Source organism: Phyllostomus hastatus, unplaced genomic scaffold, assembly GCF_019186645.2.
Source record: "Phyllostomus hastatus isolate PE091 unplaced genomic scaffold, TTU_PhHast_1.1 phas_scaffold_78, whole genome shotgun sequence".
Classification (NCBI taxonomy): domain Eukaryota; kingdom Metazoa; phylum Chordata; class Mammalia; order Chiroptera; family Phyllostomidae; genus Phyllostomus; species Phyllostomus hastatus.
Genome location: NW_025334041.1, coordinates 66461738 through 66482974, shown reverse-complemented (window position 1 = coordinate 66482974; position 21237 = coordinate 66461738). Strand labels below are relative to the sequence as shown.

Sequence of the window (21237 nt, the reverse complement as noted above, 5' to 3'; positions counted from 1 at the left end):
TGTCAGTTTGTCTCCCAGGGAATTCTCCTGTCTTGCACCTGGTAATTAAAAGAGGTAAAAATTATCAGTGATCAGAATGTTTGGCCTCACCATCTTCTTATCCCAGGCATCAGGCTGATGAGCCATCTCTGCCTCCAGGCCCCATAGTCTTAGGTGCCTGCTGATCCCAGAACCAGTGTGCCTAGCCCAAGGGCCATAGATAGGCTGCTATGCCCAGGAAGGGATTTTTTAGTCTAATCCACATGAAGGTTCCATATACAATGGCAGCCCACATAGTCTCTCCCATCCTGACCCTCCCCTCCCCTGATGACTACCTTATCTCCTTGGCCTGCAGGCTATGGGCAGCCAAACATGGGGAATGGCCACTACCTTCACACGAAGCAGATACAAGGTCTGGGGCTGACATAGCCTTTGCCTCAATAACACTGGGCTATGGATAGCAACAGGAACAGGTCAGACACTCTACATGTGGCCTCTGAGTTACAAAAGCTTTGATGGGTATCCAACAGTGGATACCCATCTAACCAAACTTTCCTTTTTAAATAGAGGTTGTATATTTGAAGCATCTTTTGAAAATTTATTTTTGGAGTTATTTTGGTTTTTAGTTTTGTGTGTGTGTGTGTGTGTGTGTGTGTTACATGGAATGAAAGCAATAGTGATCTAACCTTCTATCAATTACAGGAGCCAATAGCTCTTCTGTTTCCTTTAGGAATAATATCTAAGAAACTTATGTTAACTCTCAAGACTAACTGCCCCATGCTTAAATACTCCCTGTATTAGTCTGGTTAAGCTACCATGGCAAAATGCCACAGACTGGATAATTTTCTCACAGTTCTGGAGGCTGGAAGTCTAAGATCAAGGTGACCATAAGGTTGGTTTCTGATGAAGCATATCTTCCTGGCTTGTAGATGGACACCCTCTCACTGTGCCCTCACACAGTTTTCCCTTTGTGCACATGTAGCAAGAAAGAGGTGGCTGGTGTCTCTTCCTCTTCTTTTAAGGATACCAGTCCTGTCAGATTAGGGCCCCACACTTATGATCTCATTTCATTTTAATTACCTTCTTATAGTCCCCCTCTCCAAATGGTCACAATGTGGGTTAGGACTTCAACATATAAATCTAAGGGGAGGCACATTCAGTCCACAGCATTCCCCCAAACAAACACCTTAGCAGCAGTATCACCATTATCTACTTGGCATGGATATTTACTCAAGACAATGGGGACTGTCTGGGTCCTTGACTCTAAGCTCACACTCAGTGGGGTGTCACAAGCAAGCAATCCCTCTAGAAAAGCCTGATTAGGCAGGTCCTTAGGAACCCTACATAGCTGGTTCTGGCAAAGCAAGTGCAGCTGTTGCTGCCCAAGCCCAAGTTAAGATACCCAGTCGCAGGAAAATGTCACCATCACCAGGAATTTATCATATCACAGAGGGCAAGGTCATCCAGGCCTTCAGTCTCTTCCCCCCTCTACACATGACCCCTTCCCCATTTCTCCTTTTGAACCATCTCCCTGTCTGCCCCCAGCCAGCCTGGCCTCCTTGCTCTCTTCCCACATGGACACTCTGTAACATGGTCAGGGCATCAGGAGGCAGTACAACCAGAGGGTCCCTGCATTTGTTGCATGTTAGGATGTCCTGGAAGCTTTCAAAATCCCCATGTCCAGATTGCATCCCATATAGATTAAATCAGAATATCTGGGGTGGGTACCAGATACTGATGTTTTTACTGATGGACTAGATTTGAATCTGGTTGTATCACTTTTAGCTGTGTGGCCTTGGATAACCTTGAGGGTTACTTGACCCTAAATGAAAATAATAATAACATCTATCTTATAAGATTGTGGGAAGGATTAAATGAGTTAATATTTGTGAAGAGCCCCAAACAGTACTTAAAATGTAAGGTGTGTGCTGTAAGTGTTAACTGCTGTTATTACCATGGGTGCCCTAAATGAAACTGGTGACTTACAGAGGAAATCTTTTACTGAGTTCCAGCACTCATGCAAAAGTCAGTAGGTTGTACTAACTCCCCTACCTGTGAAAGGGAAAAGGTGTGCTAGCATTTACCAAGTACCTGCATGGTACAAAGCATGCATTATTTTATTTCATTTTAGCCATAATCCCTCAAGATTGATATTATTATAATCATTTCACAGAAGAATAAACTAAGATTTAAAGAGGTTAGCTCAGGTTAATCTAGTGAGGGAGATAAAATTTACAACAGACTTTTCTCACTCAAAAACTTAGGCTCCTCTGAATCCTCTTCTCAACTAGACAGTGACCTCTGGGCTTTCTGTTGGTCTTTGCATTGCCCAATTGTAGCAAATATCCTCCTAAGTCAGTTTAGCCAGAATCCCCTCGATATCCAGGTCATATCTGATCACTGTGGCCTGCCTACAGTGAGAATCCTGTCAGATCAGTTTAGTCAGGAATCCCCGCCATACCTGATGTTTCTTCTCAGTAGTTTCCTATCTACCTAGAGACCCCCCCACACTGCCCCTTGTCTGTAAATCCCCATTTTTCCATGTGGTGTTCATAACTGAGCCCAGTTTGTATCTTGCAACAGGGAAAAGAGATTATACAAACTGGACTACTGCAATAGGGAAAAGAGATTAGTCTGGAATAGAATCTGCTTTTACTGTTTTAACTACTGTCCGGCTCTGGTTTTTCTTTAACAATCTCCATACACATATACACATGACCATGCACAAACATGTATGCACACACGTGCACATGTGCACATGAGCACATGAACACACACACAGCTCCAGATGCTCTCCTCAGGCTGGAATGAGTACTCTTTGGTAAAAAACTTGGAAACAGCCCCCATCCACAACCAGCAGCAGTTATGACTCTTTCACAGTAGTGACTATAAGCAGCACCCACCACAGTCTATAGTGGCCACATCAGACTTGGAAGGCTCGGCCACCAGCCTCTGGATCTGGGCCAGCGTACTGCAGGCTTCCTCCATCTCCCTCCAAATGAGAAACACGTCCTCTCGGACCTCAGCTCCTGGGAGGGAAACACAGTATGAGTGTGTGGCTATGGCTGGCCCAATGACGCCCTGGTAGTTCTAGCAGACCCGGCACATCCCAGCCAGGTTTCTAGAATATGTCTGAACATCAAATTCCATGTTCCCCACTAAGCTCTGAGAAGCAGAACTTAAGTCCCTAAGGAAGTGCTGTCATCTTAAGAAATCATAAATACAGATTTTGGAAGGTCATAAATCTTTATAAAGTAAATATTTGGAGTAGCTAGAATTGTTAAAGATGAATTATTGACAATATTCAAATATGATAAAGAATAAAAGTATTCCAAAGCACCTAACAAATACCACAATGAACGCAATAAGGAAGGGAAATTTAGTGGTTTATGGAAGTGATGACCCTCATCCTTTCTTGATTTAGCTGAGACTGCCTACTTCGCCAAAAGCACATTCACAAGTCTTTATTTCCCCTGATGTAATCACAAATCTTTGGCCTCCTTTTCTGGACCTCTGTTCTCTCTGTTTAGGCCTAGGTTGTTTCTTTATTATTTTATTTTTAATGATCTGGCTCATTTATGTCACTCTAACAATCAATCAAAATTCATCTATGGTAAGACACCGAAGGCTGGGATAGAGGCTCTGGCCTCACCTAGGTCCAGGCTCTAACACATTCATAGTTTCTGGAGGTTAAGGAGGGTGTAAGAGCAGAAAGGACATAGGTGTGGCTATAAAACTACAACAGGAGGGATCCTGTGGTGGTATCTTCACTGTATCAATGTCAATATCCTACTTGTGATATTGTCGTATAGTTTTGCAAGACGTTACTATAGGCAGAAACTGGGTAAAGGGCACGTGGGTATTTCTGCACCATTTCTTACAAGTTTACATGAACTTACAATGATCCCCATACCTCTGTTCTGTGCACATGTGGCCAGTGGTGATGCCAAGAGGCCACCTTGAGTAGAAGATGCCTTCCACACATTTTTAGGGGCATCTGCAGGCCCAGCCACCAGCCTGGCACTTCTCAAGGCACCATGGAAGCTACAGGAAAGTCCCTGCTTTAGGGCTGCTTTTAATATAGTTGTGTAGACAAGAATTTACCAGTTGTGTTCTCTAGTTTTAAAGACTCCATTCCAATAAAAACATTGTTAAAAAAAACACAACAAATGACTCTGTTTCACAGACTTGTATGGGGTTGGCTCAGAGAACACTGATGATGTTATTGTTGAAGTAAGCTGGATCCAAATTCTGTAATGATAAATACCTCTTTGGGGTACTTGCTATGTGCCTGGCATTATGTTTGGGCCTTTCTGAACATTTTCTCATTTCTCTTCACCACAAATCTTCAGGCAAATTCTATTCTTGTCCTCATTTTATAGCTGTGTAAACTGAGGCAGAGTGAGTTGTCCAAGTTCACACTGTAAATGAATGGCAGAGCAGAGTCAAGCCCAGGTTGATGTGACTGTACCAACTCAGCCACCATGACTAGGTGCCCTGAGCAAGTGGTGAGTCGTTATAAAGGGCCCTGCAGCCTCTCCTCCCACTACTGATGAGACCCCCTTACCATGCCTGTCTACATAACAGCCCACAGACAGCTGAGATCACAAAGCCACAGAGAATAAAAGACCACAATCAAGTCTACAGGCCATCCCAGGAGATTCATGCACCAGGGCAAAGGGCTGACCCTGAGCCACCAAGACAGACTGGGACAGACCAGAGCCAATGTCTCAGACTTAAAAAGTAGTCAAGAAGGGCAGGGCAGAAGTAAAGGAACACGAGAACTCTGGCCCTCTGAACGTTGGCCAGATCTGTACTTGTAAAGAAACGGTGACAAGTCCTGGCACAGATGGATGGCCACCATGGCTTTGCAAGCACCAACAGTCCAGGGAGTGAAATGTGGTGTGTACCCAGTTCTATGCTGGAACTCCAAAACTGTCACAGGCTGCTGCCGAATGCAAACCATAAGCCCACAGGTCATTCTGCTGCTGCGAAAGCAAGCCTGATTTCCAGCTGCTTGCTTCAGCATGGACATGATAAGTAGCAGGTTCTCCCTTAAAACATTTCAAAATGAGGCAAGGCATTTCATTCACAAATTAAGAGGGAGTGACTACAGGTCAGCATCCAATGAGAAATTTCCAAGGAAAAACGGTTGGCTCTTGATCCAGGGATAGGGGAGTGTGCTTAAGGAGCAGCAGTGACCTGAGACACACTCTCCTATGCAAGTTGCAATTAGGATTATCAACACACTTGTTTAACCATTGTAATTAGGGGGCTACAAACTCTTTTTTTTTTTTTGCAAGCCCTCTAAAGTACTTGTTATTTGAGGTAAGAAGAAATCTGGCTAAAAGGATTACAGTTTCAAGCAGTCAAAATCCAATTGTTAATGGCACTATTTTTCACTATGTAGATACAACTTAGTCAGAAAAGGGTATGGAAGTTGTACTTTCCTCGCTGGACAAGAAAACTGGAAGAGACCTCTAAGCTACTCAGACTGCTTTTCAGACCCAAGGCCAGGCCGGTCACACCCTCGCTGGTTCATCTGCAGGTGGCTGCCACACCACTGAAGGACATGGGCCATACCACACTATGTAGAGGACGAATGAGGCAGAAAAGATGGCAGCAGGTCACCTGGGGAAGAGCAGGCACTCATAGCTTCAAAACTCTTCGTTGAAAAGCCCAAAGAGCTCACCAAGGCACAGATGCTCTAGTTCCTGTGGTAGCTGAGTAAAGTGCTTACCTGCATTGTTCAGACTATAAGACGCACTCCCCCACCCCAAATTTGGGAGGAAAGAGAGGGGGAGTTTTATAGTCCAAATGTAGCTTTACATTTACATTGGTGAAATATTATGTTATTTATGTTATTAAATATTTTACCACATTTTTTACTTCAAAAATTTTTTCCCTATTTTCCTCCTCTAAAACCTAGGTGTGCTATTAGGGTCCAAAAATGCTCTATATCCTCATTGCTCAAAGTTAAAAACCTGAAAATTCTCAGCAATGTGTTCAGGTGTCACAGACTTGGGATCACAACCAAACTCCTCTGCATGGAGAACCTGATCAGAACCTGAGCTATGCTTTTATTCCACTTGTCAGCTATGGCTTTGATTCTGGGATCCTCTAGTAGGGAAGGGTCCTCAGGCTTGGCCCAGGGCCTGTTGGGAAAGCTGAGAGAACTGTAGGCAGTCACCACAATGCCTTTGGAATGACAATACTGGATTAACTTCTGGAGAGTACACATGGCTGGCCACAACTGCTGTGTTCCACAGACCAGGCCGAAGGACCATGACCAGCAGCTAGAGATTCTTAAGCTGGCAATCACGAAACAGAACAACTCAAATGTATCCATTTAACTAGTTTTGTTTAAAAACAAACCAAAAGCAACTAATGAACAAGAAAAAAAACAGGGCAGTAAAAAGCATAACTCAGAATGTAGAGGTCTTATTTCAAGTTACTTCACAGGCAGAATGGAAGGGCTACCATTTTTATCAGGGGTCACTTCTGAGAGGGACTTTTAGCTAAGATATGGGACAGCTGCAGCCCAAGGAGACAACCCCACTGGAAACAGAAGAGGAAGGAGGACAAGGCACAGGAAACACCAGTGTTTAGACAGCTCTGTGAACTTAAAATTCTCCAGGCTCAACCAGAGAAAAGACGAAACAACAACATAGCTTTATGGTTCTTGACTATCAAAATATCAGCCAGCCAAGGCCTACAGTGCTTAGTAGCAGGAGACAGTTCATCTGGGTGACCTAAAAAATCCTCCAACCCATTGACTCCTCCGGCACTAACCCCGACATTGCCCACATGCCATAGTAACAACTAATGCTGTCACCAGCTGGGAGAGATGTCACATTACACTGCTGCTCTTCATTTGCTCCCAGTACTAAATTCTCAGACTGGCTCATTTAACAAATGAAACAAGACTCATGTCAGATATGTTTTCTCCTTGTTTTTAAGTATATTTTATTGATTATGCTATTACAGTTGTCCTATTTTTTCTTCCCCTTTATTCCCCTCTATGCTGCACTCCCTCTCCCACCAGCATTCCCCATTCGTTCATGACCATGGGTCATACATGTAAGTTCTTTGGCTTCTCCATATCCTATACTATTACTAACCTCCCCCTGTTGCTTTTGTTTCTACCATTTATGCTTCTTATTCCCTGTGCCTTTTACCCTATTCTCCCCCTTCTCCCTCCCTGCTGATAATCCTCCATGTGATCTCCATTTCTGTGATTCTGTTCCTGTTCTAGTTGTTTAATTAGTTTGTTTTTGTTTTTGCTTTTTTTTAGGTTCATTTGTTGATAGTTGTAACTTTGTTGTCATTTTATTATTCATAGTTTGGATCATCTTCTTTTTATTAGATAAGTCTCTTAAACATTTCATATAATAAGGGCTTGGTGATGATGAACTCATTTAACTTGACATTACACGTCGGCAACACATCATTGTGTTGTAGCACTGTCAGGGAGGGCTCAGAGAGGGAACAATGCTACTTGCTCAGCTCTTGGCTGGCTTTCAGAAACTTACCCCCCTACCTACAAGCAAATTGGGCCTTTCTGGTGCTGATTCCCAGGTAGGTGTGTTTGTGTACATTCTAGGACCCAGTGGGTCTCTCTAACAAACTTTCTCATGAGGCTGGGAGTTTCTCTTTCTACTGCAAGTTGTACAGGTTTTACAGCCAGAAGTTTTGAGGGTTTCTTTTCCAGCTCTGGAACCCTGGGTTGCATGATATGTCTCACTCCCCAGTTGTTCCTCCTGGTTTACCTGCATGCAACTGTGAAACTGCCATCCACTGCCTCACTGGACCATCATCTCCATCTGGGTTGCCTATCTCCACCCCTCCTACTAGTCTGGAGGAATATCTCTTCGTCAACTTCTTGGTTGTCAGACTTGTCAGAGTTGGATTTTCTGGCAGTTCTGATTATATTTGGGTTTTAAATTTGTTGTTGTCCTTCTTTTGGTTGTGCAAGGAGGCAAAGTGTATGTGTCTACCTATGCCTCCATTTTGGCCAGAAGTCTCAGATATGTTTTGATGTATCAGGGGAAGAGCCCTGAGTACCTGCCACAAAACACCACTGTTCTGTCAAATCTTCCATGTCACATCTACAGGAATAAGTCCACTTTGAGTTGATTCCTTAATCTATTCAATTAGCAAATATTTGTTGAGCAGCCACTCTGTGTTGGGTACACACTGCCAGTGCCAGGATGCAGTAGTGAACAGAGTCCTGCTCACTGGCTGGCACTTGAGTTCCGAGTTCAAGGCTCCATAACGCCCCTTCTAATACTCTGACACTGTGAACCTAGTCAGAGCACTGTCCTCCCAGGCTTCTAGGGCCCTTTCCTCCCACTGTCCTCCCTATCAGGGGGGCTCATAGCCCTCCACACACTCACCTAGCCCCACCCTTCATTCAAGGCTCCACCCAAGGCTCCACTTTTGGCTCCACCCAAACTTGGCCCAGCCACCCCCTTCCAAAACACTGGTCTGCCTTCTGCTCAACTCCTGGGAACCAGCCACAGCCACTGTTCTGTCCTTTGCTACCAGGACACAATCTCGGGCCACGCCACTAGATGGGCTAGCAGGACATGCAATTCCTGGCTGCCTGTTACTCCAACCTCCAGTTCAAAGAGCACAAAGAATCATCAACATTATGAATTAGTGTACACATGACCTCGAATCTAGTCTGATTTAAGTCAACACTGTTTAGTTGGTAGCTGCTTATAACAACATAGCTCCCCACTCAGCAGTGTGTGTCCATGGCCAAACCCTACTGTTGAAGTTATGATCTAGAGCTATGCTGTGGAGTTAGTGCGCAGTCTTGGGTTGCTGTTTATGTTGGCACAGGCCAACTTTGCCACTGGATTGTAGTCATCTTGAGTGGGGGACAGTGTTTTTTCTTTCTTTGTTTTTTCCAGAGCACTTAGTGAAGGATCCAGTGTTTTTGGTAAGAATCCTATCCTTTCTTGTTTTTCTTTTTCCTACATATGAAGAAATAGTTATTGAGCACCTAAACATTCTTCTTGCCCCATCATTGGCAGCCCCCAAGTAGCAAAAATTTCTTCTGAGTGATATGTAACAGGCTCCTGTCATCTGAGTATATGGCTATGCCCTAGCTATTCCAAACATTAACCATGACATGCCCCAAAGTAGTAAGTCATTTCCTTTTAGATCTTCACTCCACAGACAGGCAAGTCTTTCCAAAATATCTGAAACATTATCATTCCAACAGCAGGAGGTGAAAGGCAATTAGAAAAGCAGTTAGACATGGCACTAGTCCAAGGACAATTTAATGTAGCCCTAGGAGAGGGCAGTCCAGAAACAAACCACCCTCAGTAGCCTTGAACCTCGGGCCATCCCCCAGGTCCTACTGAGGCCCATTTGCCTTTGGCCCTTTCCCCATTGCCCAGGACTCCTGGGTGAAGAACAGGCTGAGCTGGGTAGAGACCTTGCTGTCTGTCTGTGCACTAAACTGCTATTCAGTCATGAGCATTGAGAGAGCTGAATATAACCATCAAACAGCTGCATTCTTTGGAAAAAGCAGCACACACTTCTATATTCAGGTAGCAATATATAACATTTTTAAAATATTAAAAAACTATGAGGTGCTTAAAATTCCCAAAGACCTAAATTTATGACAAAGATCTGGTGAAAGGGGACTTACTACATCTACAAAAGGATTGAAAGTGGCAAAGTCAGTAGTTTTAGTCATAATGAAAATATTCCCAGTTACTTGCATTAAATTATTTATATATTAAGATATTTTGTTGTCACCCTGGCTGGCATAGCTCAGTGGATTGAGCGCAGGCTGTGAACCAAAGTGTCGTAGGTTCGATTCCCAGTCAGGGTACATGCCTGGGTTGCAGGCCATGACCCCCCAGCAACCGCACATTGATGTTTCTCTCTATATATCTCCCTCCCTTCCTTCTCTAAAAATAAATAAATAAAATCTTTTTTTAAAAAAAGAGCAGCCTTCCCTCTCTCTGTAAAATAAAATGAAAAAAAAACCTTAAAAAAATATTTTGTTGTCAAGAGGTCACTGAAAACCTGCTGGCTTGATCTGACCCCACAGCACTGACTGTTGAGGTGAGTATGGAGCTGCAGTCAGTCTTGCTCTATGGAATTAACCACTAATTAAAGTAAATAAAGTTGTTTTGCCATCTGAATAAATGCCTGAAATCTTGGGGACAATGAATATACAAGGTCTGTTTGGAAAAAGTCCAGCCATTGTTAATATAATGAGAATAGTTTGTGAGATATTGATGTAACCTGGCAGCCAAGGAGAGTGGACTGGAATGTACATGCATGAACAATGACAACTTCACTGTACTAGTCAGTGGGGGTGGTAGGCACTGTTGAATGAGCATGTATCCTGTGTGGTCATCACATTCAAAATGACTGAGCCAGTAGAGCAACAAACCTGCATCAAATTTTGCATTAAGCTTGAACATTCCTCCACAGGAACTATTTGGATAATTCAGAAGGCTGCAACTGGTGATTGGCAGCTTCATCACAGCAGCGCTCCTGCTCATACATCACATTTCATGCAGAGTTTTTTGACAAACATCAAATCACCCAGGTGACTCAGCCTCCCTATAGCCCAGATTTGGTGCCCTGCAACTTCTGTTTTTTCCCAAAACTAAAATCACCTTTGAAAGGGAAGAGATTTCAGACTGTCTATGAGATTCAGGAAAATATAATGGGGCAGCTGATGGTGAATGGGAGAACTATATGAGGTCCCAAGGTGCCTACTTTGAAGGGGACTGAGACATCATTGTCCTATGTATAATGTTTCTTATATCTTGTAACTACTTCAATAAATATCTCTATTTTCCATATTCTATGCTGAATACTTTTTGGCAGACCTCCTCATATATGAAGAGGGACCCCCCCAAAAAAAATTAAGATTATCTTCTAAAGGGCAGGGCCCTTGTAGTACAGGCTGTCCCTGCTAGGGGAATATTCTAGGAACCCATCTGTATCAGTATACCAGCTGGCATTGTTGTGAGAGGCTGCATTTGGCTTCAGTAAAATTTGTTTGAACTCTTTCAATGCCATTGCTCATTTCATAATAATGCACCTGTACACATCACGCTGAGAGTTTAGCAGGTTTTGACCAAAAACAGTGTGACTTCCATGCCCCACCATCCCTATTCACTCAATCTCACCCCAAGTGACTTTTTTGTCTCCCTGGATGATGAAAGCCCTCAAAGGGAAATGTTTTGTTGATATGGAAGAGGTGAAACAAAAAATGGCAAAGCACTAAAAGGCATCAAAATTGACAAGTTCAGAAACTCTTTTGAGCAGTGAAAAGAAATCTTGATAGGTACCATATTTTTTTCAGACTATAAGATGCACCCCTCCCCAACCCAAATTTTGGAGGAATAACGGTTGTTAATGCTGCTGTTGAGTTCTGTTTACATTTACATTGGTGAAATATTATGTTATTTATGTTATCAAATATTTTACCACATTTTTTGCTTCAATTTTTTTTCCCATTTTCCTCCTCTAAAACCTAGATGCATCTTATGGTCTGAAAAATATGGTATATTGCATCAAATGGAGTCTTTGAAGGTGACTGAAGTTTAACATGTAAGAATAAATACACAATTTTTAATAAGTAAATTCTAGGGCTTTTGGGGTCCCCCTTGTAAGTTTCACAAGGACTATGCTATCTTAAAAAGCAATTTGAAATACCAAGTATGGGCAACTCTTAGTAGGTAGCTCCTACTAAGCTCCTACTAAGTACTATGGTACTACCTCCTGGATCCTCTCATCTAAATGGAGAATTGTAAAGTGAAAATTTAATGTAGTCTAGTTGTCCAACATTCCCATAGAAATCCTGAGTATAAACCACCACCATTCTTTCCATGGTAAAGAGCAAGTGCGGAAGGGAAGATGGTAGCATGGTAGGAGGGAGCAGATTCCACTCCCCCCTATACCCGGGAGAAAAACCTAGCCAATCTACAGAGGAACAGAGCAAACAGCCAATAGTACCCCAGCATATATGAAGATAGGAGATCAAAAACTGTAGTGGACATTGAAAAACCAGACAGTAAGGAGAGTGCTTCAGGATAATAAGGGCCCAGGGATCAGTGTGGGGACCAGGGAGGTTGCAGCCCCAGGCCCGGTGCTCCTGGGTCTGCCTCAGGGCACTCGGGAGAGAGATAGCTCAACCTCTCCCTTGCTGGGCAAACAAGGATTGAGCAGCACCCGGCGAGGCATGGTTGCTTGAAGGCACAAAGAAGAGAGTGAGGACTGAGAGGCAATCACACAGGGGCTGTGAGCACCCACGCATACCCCAGGGAAGAGTGTACCCTGAGCCTTTGAGACCAAGGGTGGCCTGGCCAAGCACCCGCGCCCGGAACCCAGAGAGAGTGAGGTTTTGTGGAAGACCTGGGGCCCACAGCCATGAACACAGAAAAGGCACGGGCACTCCGCAGGGTCCCCAGTGCCCACGGCATGAACTCGGGGGAAGTGCATGCCCCTCAGGAGCCCTGGAGCCCACACCATGAACCCAGAAAAGGCATGGGCACTCCTCAGGATCCCCAGAGCACACAGCTGTCAACACCGGGAAGGCACACAAGCACTCTGCAAGATCCCTGGAGCAGACAGCCATGAGCTTGGGAGAGCATGCTAAGGAGGGCCCAGATCCCACACGGAGGGGCCCTGCGGAGAGGCACCAGACTGGCTCTGGGGAGAATGCTTGGCTAGCCCTGGGGTGAGTACAGGAGAGGCTATCTGAGTGCTGAATGGGAAAGGAGAAAAGTGATAACAATGTCCCTCAGTCTGCTGAAGCCAGCAAGACCAGAAAAACTGGTTTGGCCAGTTTGAAACCAACAAAAGATTTTTTTTGTTTGATTGTTTGATTTTGTCTTTTTTTAAGCAACTTTTTATTTTTAATTCTTATTATTTTTATATTTCTTCATTCCTTATGCTTCTCTTTCTTTCTTTCTAGTGTTATTCCTATTTCCTTTCTTTCCAAATTTATCTCTTCTTCCTTCCATCTTTTGCTTTTTTCTTCTTTTTTTTGAACCTGCAAGTTATTGCATGTTTGTATTATCATTTTTTCATTATTCTTACATTTTTATTTTAATAGTATTTTGGTATTCCTCTTCTTTCTGTATAGTCTTCTTTGTGTAGATGAATATATTGTATCATTTGACAGGTTTCCCCTATTATCTCATTCATAGTGCATTGCTAATTTACTGTCCTTCATTTGTGTTCCATTAGTAGTACAATACTCAAGGTTCTATACTCCCTATTCTTGTTATCTAGATCTCATAGATTCTGTCATATGATTGTTGCTCTAATATTAGTGTAAATAATAGCTATTCCATATAATTGTAAATACTATACAACACCCCTCTCAGATCTTAGCGCACGTCACCATTTCCCAAACTCTATTACTGTAGTGGTTAACTTTATTCTCTCACACACTACACCCATCTACTATTCTTTACTCTCACCCTATATCAGAATCTGACCTCCTTCAAACTAACTGCTTTCTAGATCCAATTCACAATCCTTCCCTCCCCAACAAGAGTCTTATCTTCTTTCCATCCTTTCTAAAAAGTGGCTAGTGGGGTGGAAGATCATGGTTAACACTATACATAGCCAAAGGATCTCCTATCGCTCTGTACTGGCTTCTACTGTAAACATCATAGAATAGTCTCTTGCTGTCTTAATCCATTTTGCCTTACCCCTCCAACTGATCACAAAAAAGAGTAGGGGGAAGCTGTGAACACCAGGATACCTGAAGGAGACTGCACCACTGAATCTCAGAGGTATTCTACCACAGAAGTTCACACCATAAACCCAGGAAACCAGAACAGATCAATTTAAGAAACAGAGACTAACAAGAAGAGTCTCTTGAACAATGAGAAGACAAAGAAACAATCCCCAAATGAAGAGAAAGGAGGAAGCCTCAGAAAGAATGCTAAATGAAACAGAGGCAACTCAATTATCAGATATTGAGTACAAAACAATGATTATCAGGAAGCTCAATGAGTTCACAATGAATTACCGGAAACTACAATGAATTCACTGCAAACTCTATCAACATGAAAAAAGGAGATAGAAACTATCAACAAAAACCAAGAGGAAATGAAGAATACAATTTCTGAACTGAAGGACACAGTAGAAGGAATCAAAAGCAGGATCAATGAAACAGAAGACCAGATCAACGACTGGAACACAAAGTAGAAAAAAATACCCAAATTGAGCAAGAAAAGGAAAAGAGGCTCAGAAAGAATGAAGAGGGATTAAGAGAAATGCAAGACAATATTAAACATAATAATATCCATATAATAGGGATACCAGAAGGAGAAGAAGAAGAGCAAGGGATAGGAAACCTATTTGAAAAAGTAATGATGGAAAACTTCCCTAATTTGATGAGATAAAGTCACACAAATCCAGGAAACACAGAGAGTCCCAATCAAGAGGAACCCAAAGAGGCCCACTTCAAGACACATCATAATTAAAATGGCAAAATTCCAAGACCAAGAGAGAATCTTAAAGGCAGCAAGGAAGAAACAGGGAGTAAGATACAAGGGAGCCTCAATAGGGCTAGCAGCTGACTTCTCAATGGAAACACTCCAAGCCAGAAGAGAATGGCAAGAAATATTCCAAGTAATGAGAACCAGAGGCCTGCAACCAAGGCTACTTTACACAGCAAGGATCTCGATCAAGATAGAAGTCCAAACAAGGAGCTTCCCAGAAAAAAAGAGGTCTACAAGAATACACCTCCACCAAACCAGCTCTGCAAGAGATGCTAAAGGGACTGCTTTAAGGAGAGGAAGGAAAAGAAAGAGAGAGAGGGACACAGGTATGTAAATGGCAATGAATAAGTACCTATCAGTAATAACCTTAAACGTAAATGGATTAAATACTCCAATCAAAAGACATAGAATAGCTGAATGGATAAGAAAACATGACCCACACATATACTGCCTAGAAGAGACCCACCTTAAAACAAAATACCTACACTGACTAAAAGTGAAGGGCTGGAAACAAATTTTCCAAGCAAACAAACAGGAATAAAAGCTGGGGTAGCAATACTCATATCAGACAACATACACTTCCAAAAAAAAGGGCCATAAAGAGAGACCCAGAAGGTCACTTCATAATACTCAAGGGAAGAATCCACCAAGAAGACACGAACATTGTAAATATATATGCACCCAAAATAGGAGCACCGAAATACATAAGATAAACCTTGGAGGACTTCAAGAAAGACATTGACAGCAACACAATTATTGTGGGAGATTTTAACACCCCACTGTCAAAAATGGACACATCTTCCAAACAAAATATCAACAAAGATATTGTGGCATTGAATAATGCCCTAGATGAAATGGACCTAACTGATATATACAGGGCCCTTCATCCCAAAGAAGCTAAATACACATTCTTTTCAAGTGCACATGGAACATTTTCAAAGATAGACCACATGATAGGACACAAAACAAGCCTTAACAATTCAAGAAAATTGAAATCATACCAAGCATTTTCTTAGACCACAAGGGACTGAAACCAGAAACCAACCCCAACGGAAAAAAACCCAAAACACTCAAAATCATGGAGATTGAACAGCATGCTGTTAAGCAATGAATGGATCAAGAATGAAATTAGGGGAGAAATAAAAAAGTTTCTGGAAATAAATAAAAATGAACTCACAACAGTCCAAAACTTATGGGACACAGTGAAGGCAGTCTTGAGAGGGAAGTTCATAGTGATACAGGCCCACCTAAAAAAGACAGAAACATTTCAAACAAACAACCTAACCCTATGTCTACAAGAACTCGAGGAACAACAACAAAGGCAGCCCAGAGCAAGTAGAAGGAAGGAAATAACCAAGATCAGAGGAGAATTAAGTGACATAGAGACTAAAAGCACAATTCTAAGGATCAATGAATTCAGGAGCTGCTTCTTTGAAAAGATGAAGAAAATTGACAAACCTTTAAGCAGGCTCATCAAGAAAAAAAGAGAGAAGACCCAATAAACACAACCGGAAATGAAAGAGGAAAGATTACAAGCGCTACCCCGGAAATACAAAGAATTGTAAGAAATTACTACAAATAACTGTATGCCAAGAAATCTCAAAACCTAGGTGAAATGGAGAATTTTCTAGAAAAATATAATCTTCCAAAACTCAATGAAAAAGAAGCAGAAAGCCTGAACAGACCAATAACAGCAAATGGAATTGAAGCAGTAATCAAAAAATTCCCAACACACAAAAGCCCTGGACCAGATGGTTTCATAGGAGAATTCCACAAAGTATTTAAGGAAGAGCTAACCCCTGTCCTTCACAGACTATTCCAAAAAATCCAAGAAGATGAAAGACTCACAAACTTTTTTTATGAAGCCAGAATCATGCTAATCCCAAAACCAGATAAAGAAACAACAAAGAAAGAAAACTTCAGGCCAATATTGCTGATGAACATAGATGCTAAAATCCTCAACAAAATATTCAAGAACCACATCCAACAATACATTAAAAAGATCACACACCATGACCAAGTGGGATTCATCCCAGGGATGCAAAGATGGTACAATATTTGCAAATCAATAAATGTAATATATCACATAGACAAAAGGAAAGACAAAAATCACATGATCATATCAATACATGTAGAAAAGCATTTGATAAAGTACAATACCCATTTATGATAAAAACACTCAGCAAAGTGGGAATAGAGGGAGCATTCTTCAACATAATAAAGGCCATATATGAGAGACCTACAGCCAACATCATACTCAACGAGCAAAAACTAAAATTTCTTCCACTAAGATCAGGAATAATACAAGGTTGTCCACTTTGACCACTTCTATTCAATATAGTATTGGAAGTTTTAGCCACAGTGATCAGACAAGAAAACGAAATAAAAGGCATCCAAATTGGAAAGGAGGAAACAACTGTCACTGTCTGTAGATGACATGATAGTATACATAGAAAATCCTATAGACTTGGCCAAAAAATTGCTTGACCTAATAAATGAATTTGGCAAAAGAATGGGATACAAAGTCAATATCCAGAAATCCAGGCATTTTTGTACACCAACAAGGAAACAGCAGAAGTATAAATCTAGAAAAAAAATCTCATTTGATATAGTAAAAAGAAAAATAAAATACCTAGGAATAAACCTAACCAAAGAGGTAAAAGACCTGTATTCAGAAAACTACATAACAATGAGGAAAGAAATCAAGAAAGACACAAACAAATAGAAACATACACCATGTTCATGGATCAGAAGAATTGACATCATCAAAATGTCCATACTACCCAAAGCAATTTACAGATTCAATGCAATACCTATTAAAGTACCAACGGCATATTTCACAGACATACAACAAGCACTTCAAAAATGTATATGGAAACATAAACCACCCCAAATAGCTGCTGAAATTTTGAAAAAGAAGAGTAAAGTATGAGGGATCACAATACCTGATACCAAACTGTATTACAAGGCCACTGTAATCAAAACAGCCTGGTACTGGCATAAAAACAGGCACATGGACCAATGGGACACAACAGAGAGCCCAGAAATAAACCCAAGTTTCTATGGTCAATTAATATTTGACAAAGGGGCAGGAACATAAAATGGAGTAAAAATAGCCTCTTCAACAAATGGTGTTGGGAGAACTGGACAGCCACGTGTAAAAAAATGAAACTTGAGCACCAACTCACACCATACACAAAAATAAATTCAAGGTAGATAAAAGATTTAAATATAAACTGTGACACCATTAAAGTCCTAGAGGAGAACATAGGCAGGGAAATCTCAGATATTTCACACAGAAACATTTTTACTGACATGTCCCCTAGAGCCAGGGACATAAAGGAAAGAATAAACAAATGGGATCTCATCAAAATAAAAAGCTTCTGTGTGGCTAAAGAAAACGTCATTAAAATGAAAAGAGAACCAACCATATGGGAAAACATATTTGCCAATGATACCTCAGACAAGGGTTCAATCTCCAAAATATATAAAGAACTTACATAACTACACTCTAAGAAGACAAGCAACCCAATTAAAAAATGGGCAAAGGACTTGAACAGACACTTCTCCAAGGAGGACATACAGAAGATCCAAAGACACATGAAACGATGTTCAATATCGCTAGCTATCAGAGAGATGCACATTAAAACCACAATGAGATACCACTTCACACCAGTCAGAATGGCCATCATAAACAAAGCAACAAACAACAAGTGTTGGAGGGGTTGTGGAGAAAAGGGGGCCCTAGTGCACTGGTGGTGGAAATGCAGACTGGTACAACCACTATGGAAAACAGTATGGAATTTTCTCAGAAAACTAAAAATGGATCTGCCTTTTGATGCTGCAATTCCATTGCTGGGACTATATCCTAAGAACACTAAAACACCAATACAAAAGAACCTTTGCACCCCAATGTTCAGAGCAGCACAATTTACAATGGCCAAGTGCTGGAAGCAACCTAGATGCCCATCAGTAAATGAATGGATCAAAAAACGATGGTACATTTACACAATGGAATTCTATGCAGCAGAAAGAAAGAAGGAGCTCCTACCCTTTGCAACAGCTTGGATGGAGCTGGAAGGCATTATGCTAAGTGAAATAAGCCAGGCAGTGAAAGACAAATACCATATGATCTCACCTTTAACAGGAACCTAAACAACAAAACAAAGAAACAAGCAAAATATAACCAAAGACACTGAAATAAAGGACAGACTGACAGTGACCAGAGGAGAGAGAAGAGGGAATTTCAGGGGAGAATGGGTAGGGTTTACATGAACAAATTTAAAGGACACATGGACAAAAACTAGGGGGAGGGTGGTAATGGGAGGAAAGTGGGGACGGTTGGGTGGATGGGCTGGAATGGGAGTAAAAGGGAGAAAACTGTACTTGAACAATGATTAAAATAAAAAAAGAAAAGAAAAGAAAAGAGAACCAACCACATGGGAAAACATATTTGCCAATGATACCTCAGACAAGGGTTTAATCTCCAAAATATATAAAGAACTTACATGACTACACTCTAAGAAGACAAGCAACCCAATTAAAAAATGGGCAAAGGACTTGAACAGACACTTCTCCAAGGAGGACATACAGAGGATCCAGAGACCCATGAAAAGATGCTCAATATCGCTAGCTATCAGAGAGATGCACATTAAAACCACATTGAGATACCACTTCACATTGGTCAGAATGGCCATCATAAACAAAGCAACAAACAACAAGTGTTGGAGAGGTTGTGGAGAAAAGGGGACCCTAGTACACTGTTGGTGGGATTGCAGACTGGTACAACCACTATGGAAAACAGTATGGAACTTCCTCAGAAAACTAAAAATGGACCTGCCTTTTGACCCAGCAATTCCACTGCTGGGGTTATATCCTAAGAATCCTGAAACACCAATCCAAAAGAACCTATGCACCCCAATGTTCATAGCAGCACAATTTACCATACCCAAGTGTTGGAAGCAACCTAGGTACCCATCAGTAAATGAATGGATCAAAAAACTATGGTACATTTACACAATGGAACTCTATGAAGCAGAAAGAAAGAAGGAGCTCCTACCCTTTGCAACAGCATGGATGGAGCTGGAAAGCATTATGCTAAGCAAAATAAGCCAGGTGATGAAAGACAAATACCATATGATCTTACCTTTAACAGGAACCTAAGCAACAAAACAAAGAAACAAGCAAAATATAACCAAAGACACTGAAACAGAGAACAGGCTGACAGTGACCAGAGGGGAGAGGAGAGGTAATTTCAGGGGAATTTCAGGGGAGAATGGGAAGGGTTTACAGGAATACGTATAAAGGATACATGGACACAAAGTAGAGGGGGTGGAAATGGGAGGAAGATGGGGGGAAATGGGTGGGTGGGCTGGGATGGGAGTAAAGGACAGAAAACTGTACTTGAACAATGATTAAAATATAATTAAAACATAAATAAAAAAAGAACTCCATCAAACTTGCAAGAAGCACGGCTTGTGGCTCTGGGTGCTATCAGACAAGTAGGTGATAAAAACAGAGTCACAGGGATGGAGAAGCAATAGCTAAAGAAAAACATGCAAAAATACCAGTGAATATAACTTAGTTAAATAAATCCAGTCTATTTATAAATACCACTTTACATAAATTTTATTGATTATGCTATTACAGTTGTCTCAATTTTGTCTCCCCTTTCTCCCCCTCTGCCCTGTACCATTCCTGCCATCAACCCTCAGTTCATGTCCATGGGTCATATATATAAGTTCTTTGGCTTCTTCATATCCTATACTATTCTTAAGCTCCCCCTGTCTCTTTTGTGCCTACCATTTATGCTTCTTATTCCCTGTACCCTTTTCCCCATTCTCCCCCTCCCCCTCCCCACTGAGAACCCTCCATGTGATCTCCATTTCTGTGACTCTGTTCCTGTTCTAGTTGTTTGATTAGGTTGTTTTTGTTTTTGCTTTTTTTTACAGTTCACTTATTGATAGTTGTGTTTGTTGTCATTTTACTGTTGGTAGTTTTGATCATCTTCTTTTCTTAGATAAGTCTCTTTAACATGTCATATAATAAGGGCTTGGTGATGATGAACTCCTTTATTTTGACCTTATCTGAGAAGCAATTTATCTGTCCTTCCATTCTAAATGATAGCTTTGCTGGATAAAGTAATCTTGAATGTAGGTTCCTGACTTTCAGACTTTGAATACTTCTTTCCAGCCCCTTCTTGATGGTAAGATTTCTTTTGAGAAATCAGCTGTTAGTCTTATGTGTAGGAAACCATTCTGCATGTTGTAGAAATGTAGCTCAGTACTCACATAGAAAACCAGTGGGGTGCGAGTCAGCACACAGGACCACACCCACGGATAGGTTTTCCCATGGGGGATCAGGCCTGCATTGTACCTAGACTGCTATGAGGCTTGCTTTTGCTAAAATTCCCTCACCCTGAATTGAGGCAGCAAGGGTTTACTGTAACTTCCTAAAACCTGAGCGAAACCTCCCAAGTATGGAGTGTTAACAGTTCAACCACTTTTCCCCTTGGTCTGCAATATCCTTCTCGTTTAAGTAATTAGCAACATTCTTTCCTTCATTATCTGTAAAGGGTAATCCCCTGTAGTGAATCCTCTGCATAATAAATGAGGACTACCCTCCATGTAATGTGCCGAGAAAAGCAGTAAAAGCTTGTCCAAGCAGGGACTGGGCTCTCTGGCCTTCTTGCCCTCTCTCTCAGAGAGTGGCCATGCCATCCCTTTTTCTCTACAGGACTTCAGTAGTCCATGTGTAT

At 41.6% G+C, this 21237-nt stretch overlaps 1 protein-coding gene across 1 annotated transcript in view; it reads right to left on the bottom strand.

Moving 5' to 3' along the window:
• The window catches only part of VWA3B (von Willebrand factor A domain containing 3B), a 204174-nt gene that overhangs the window by 118798 nt on the left and 64139 nt on the right, over positions 1-21237 (bottom strand). Inside the window, exon 8 of the mRNA XM_045826975.1 lies at positions 2883-3008. Within this exon, the coding sequence (XP_045682931.1) occupies positions 2883-3008 (126 nt within the window). The remainder of the gene's footprint in view (positions 1-2882; positions 3009-21237) is intronic.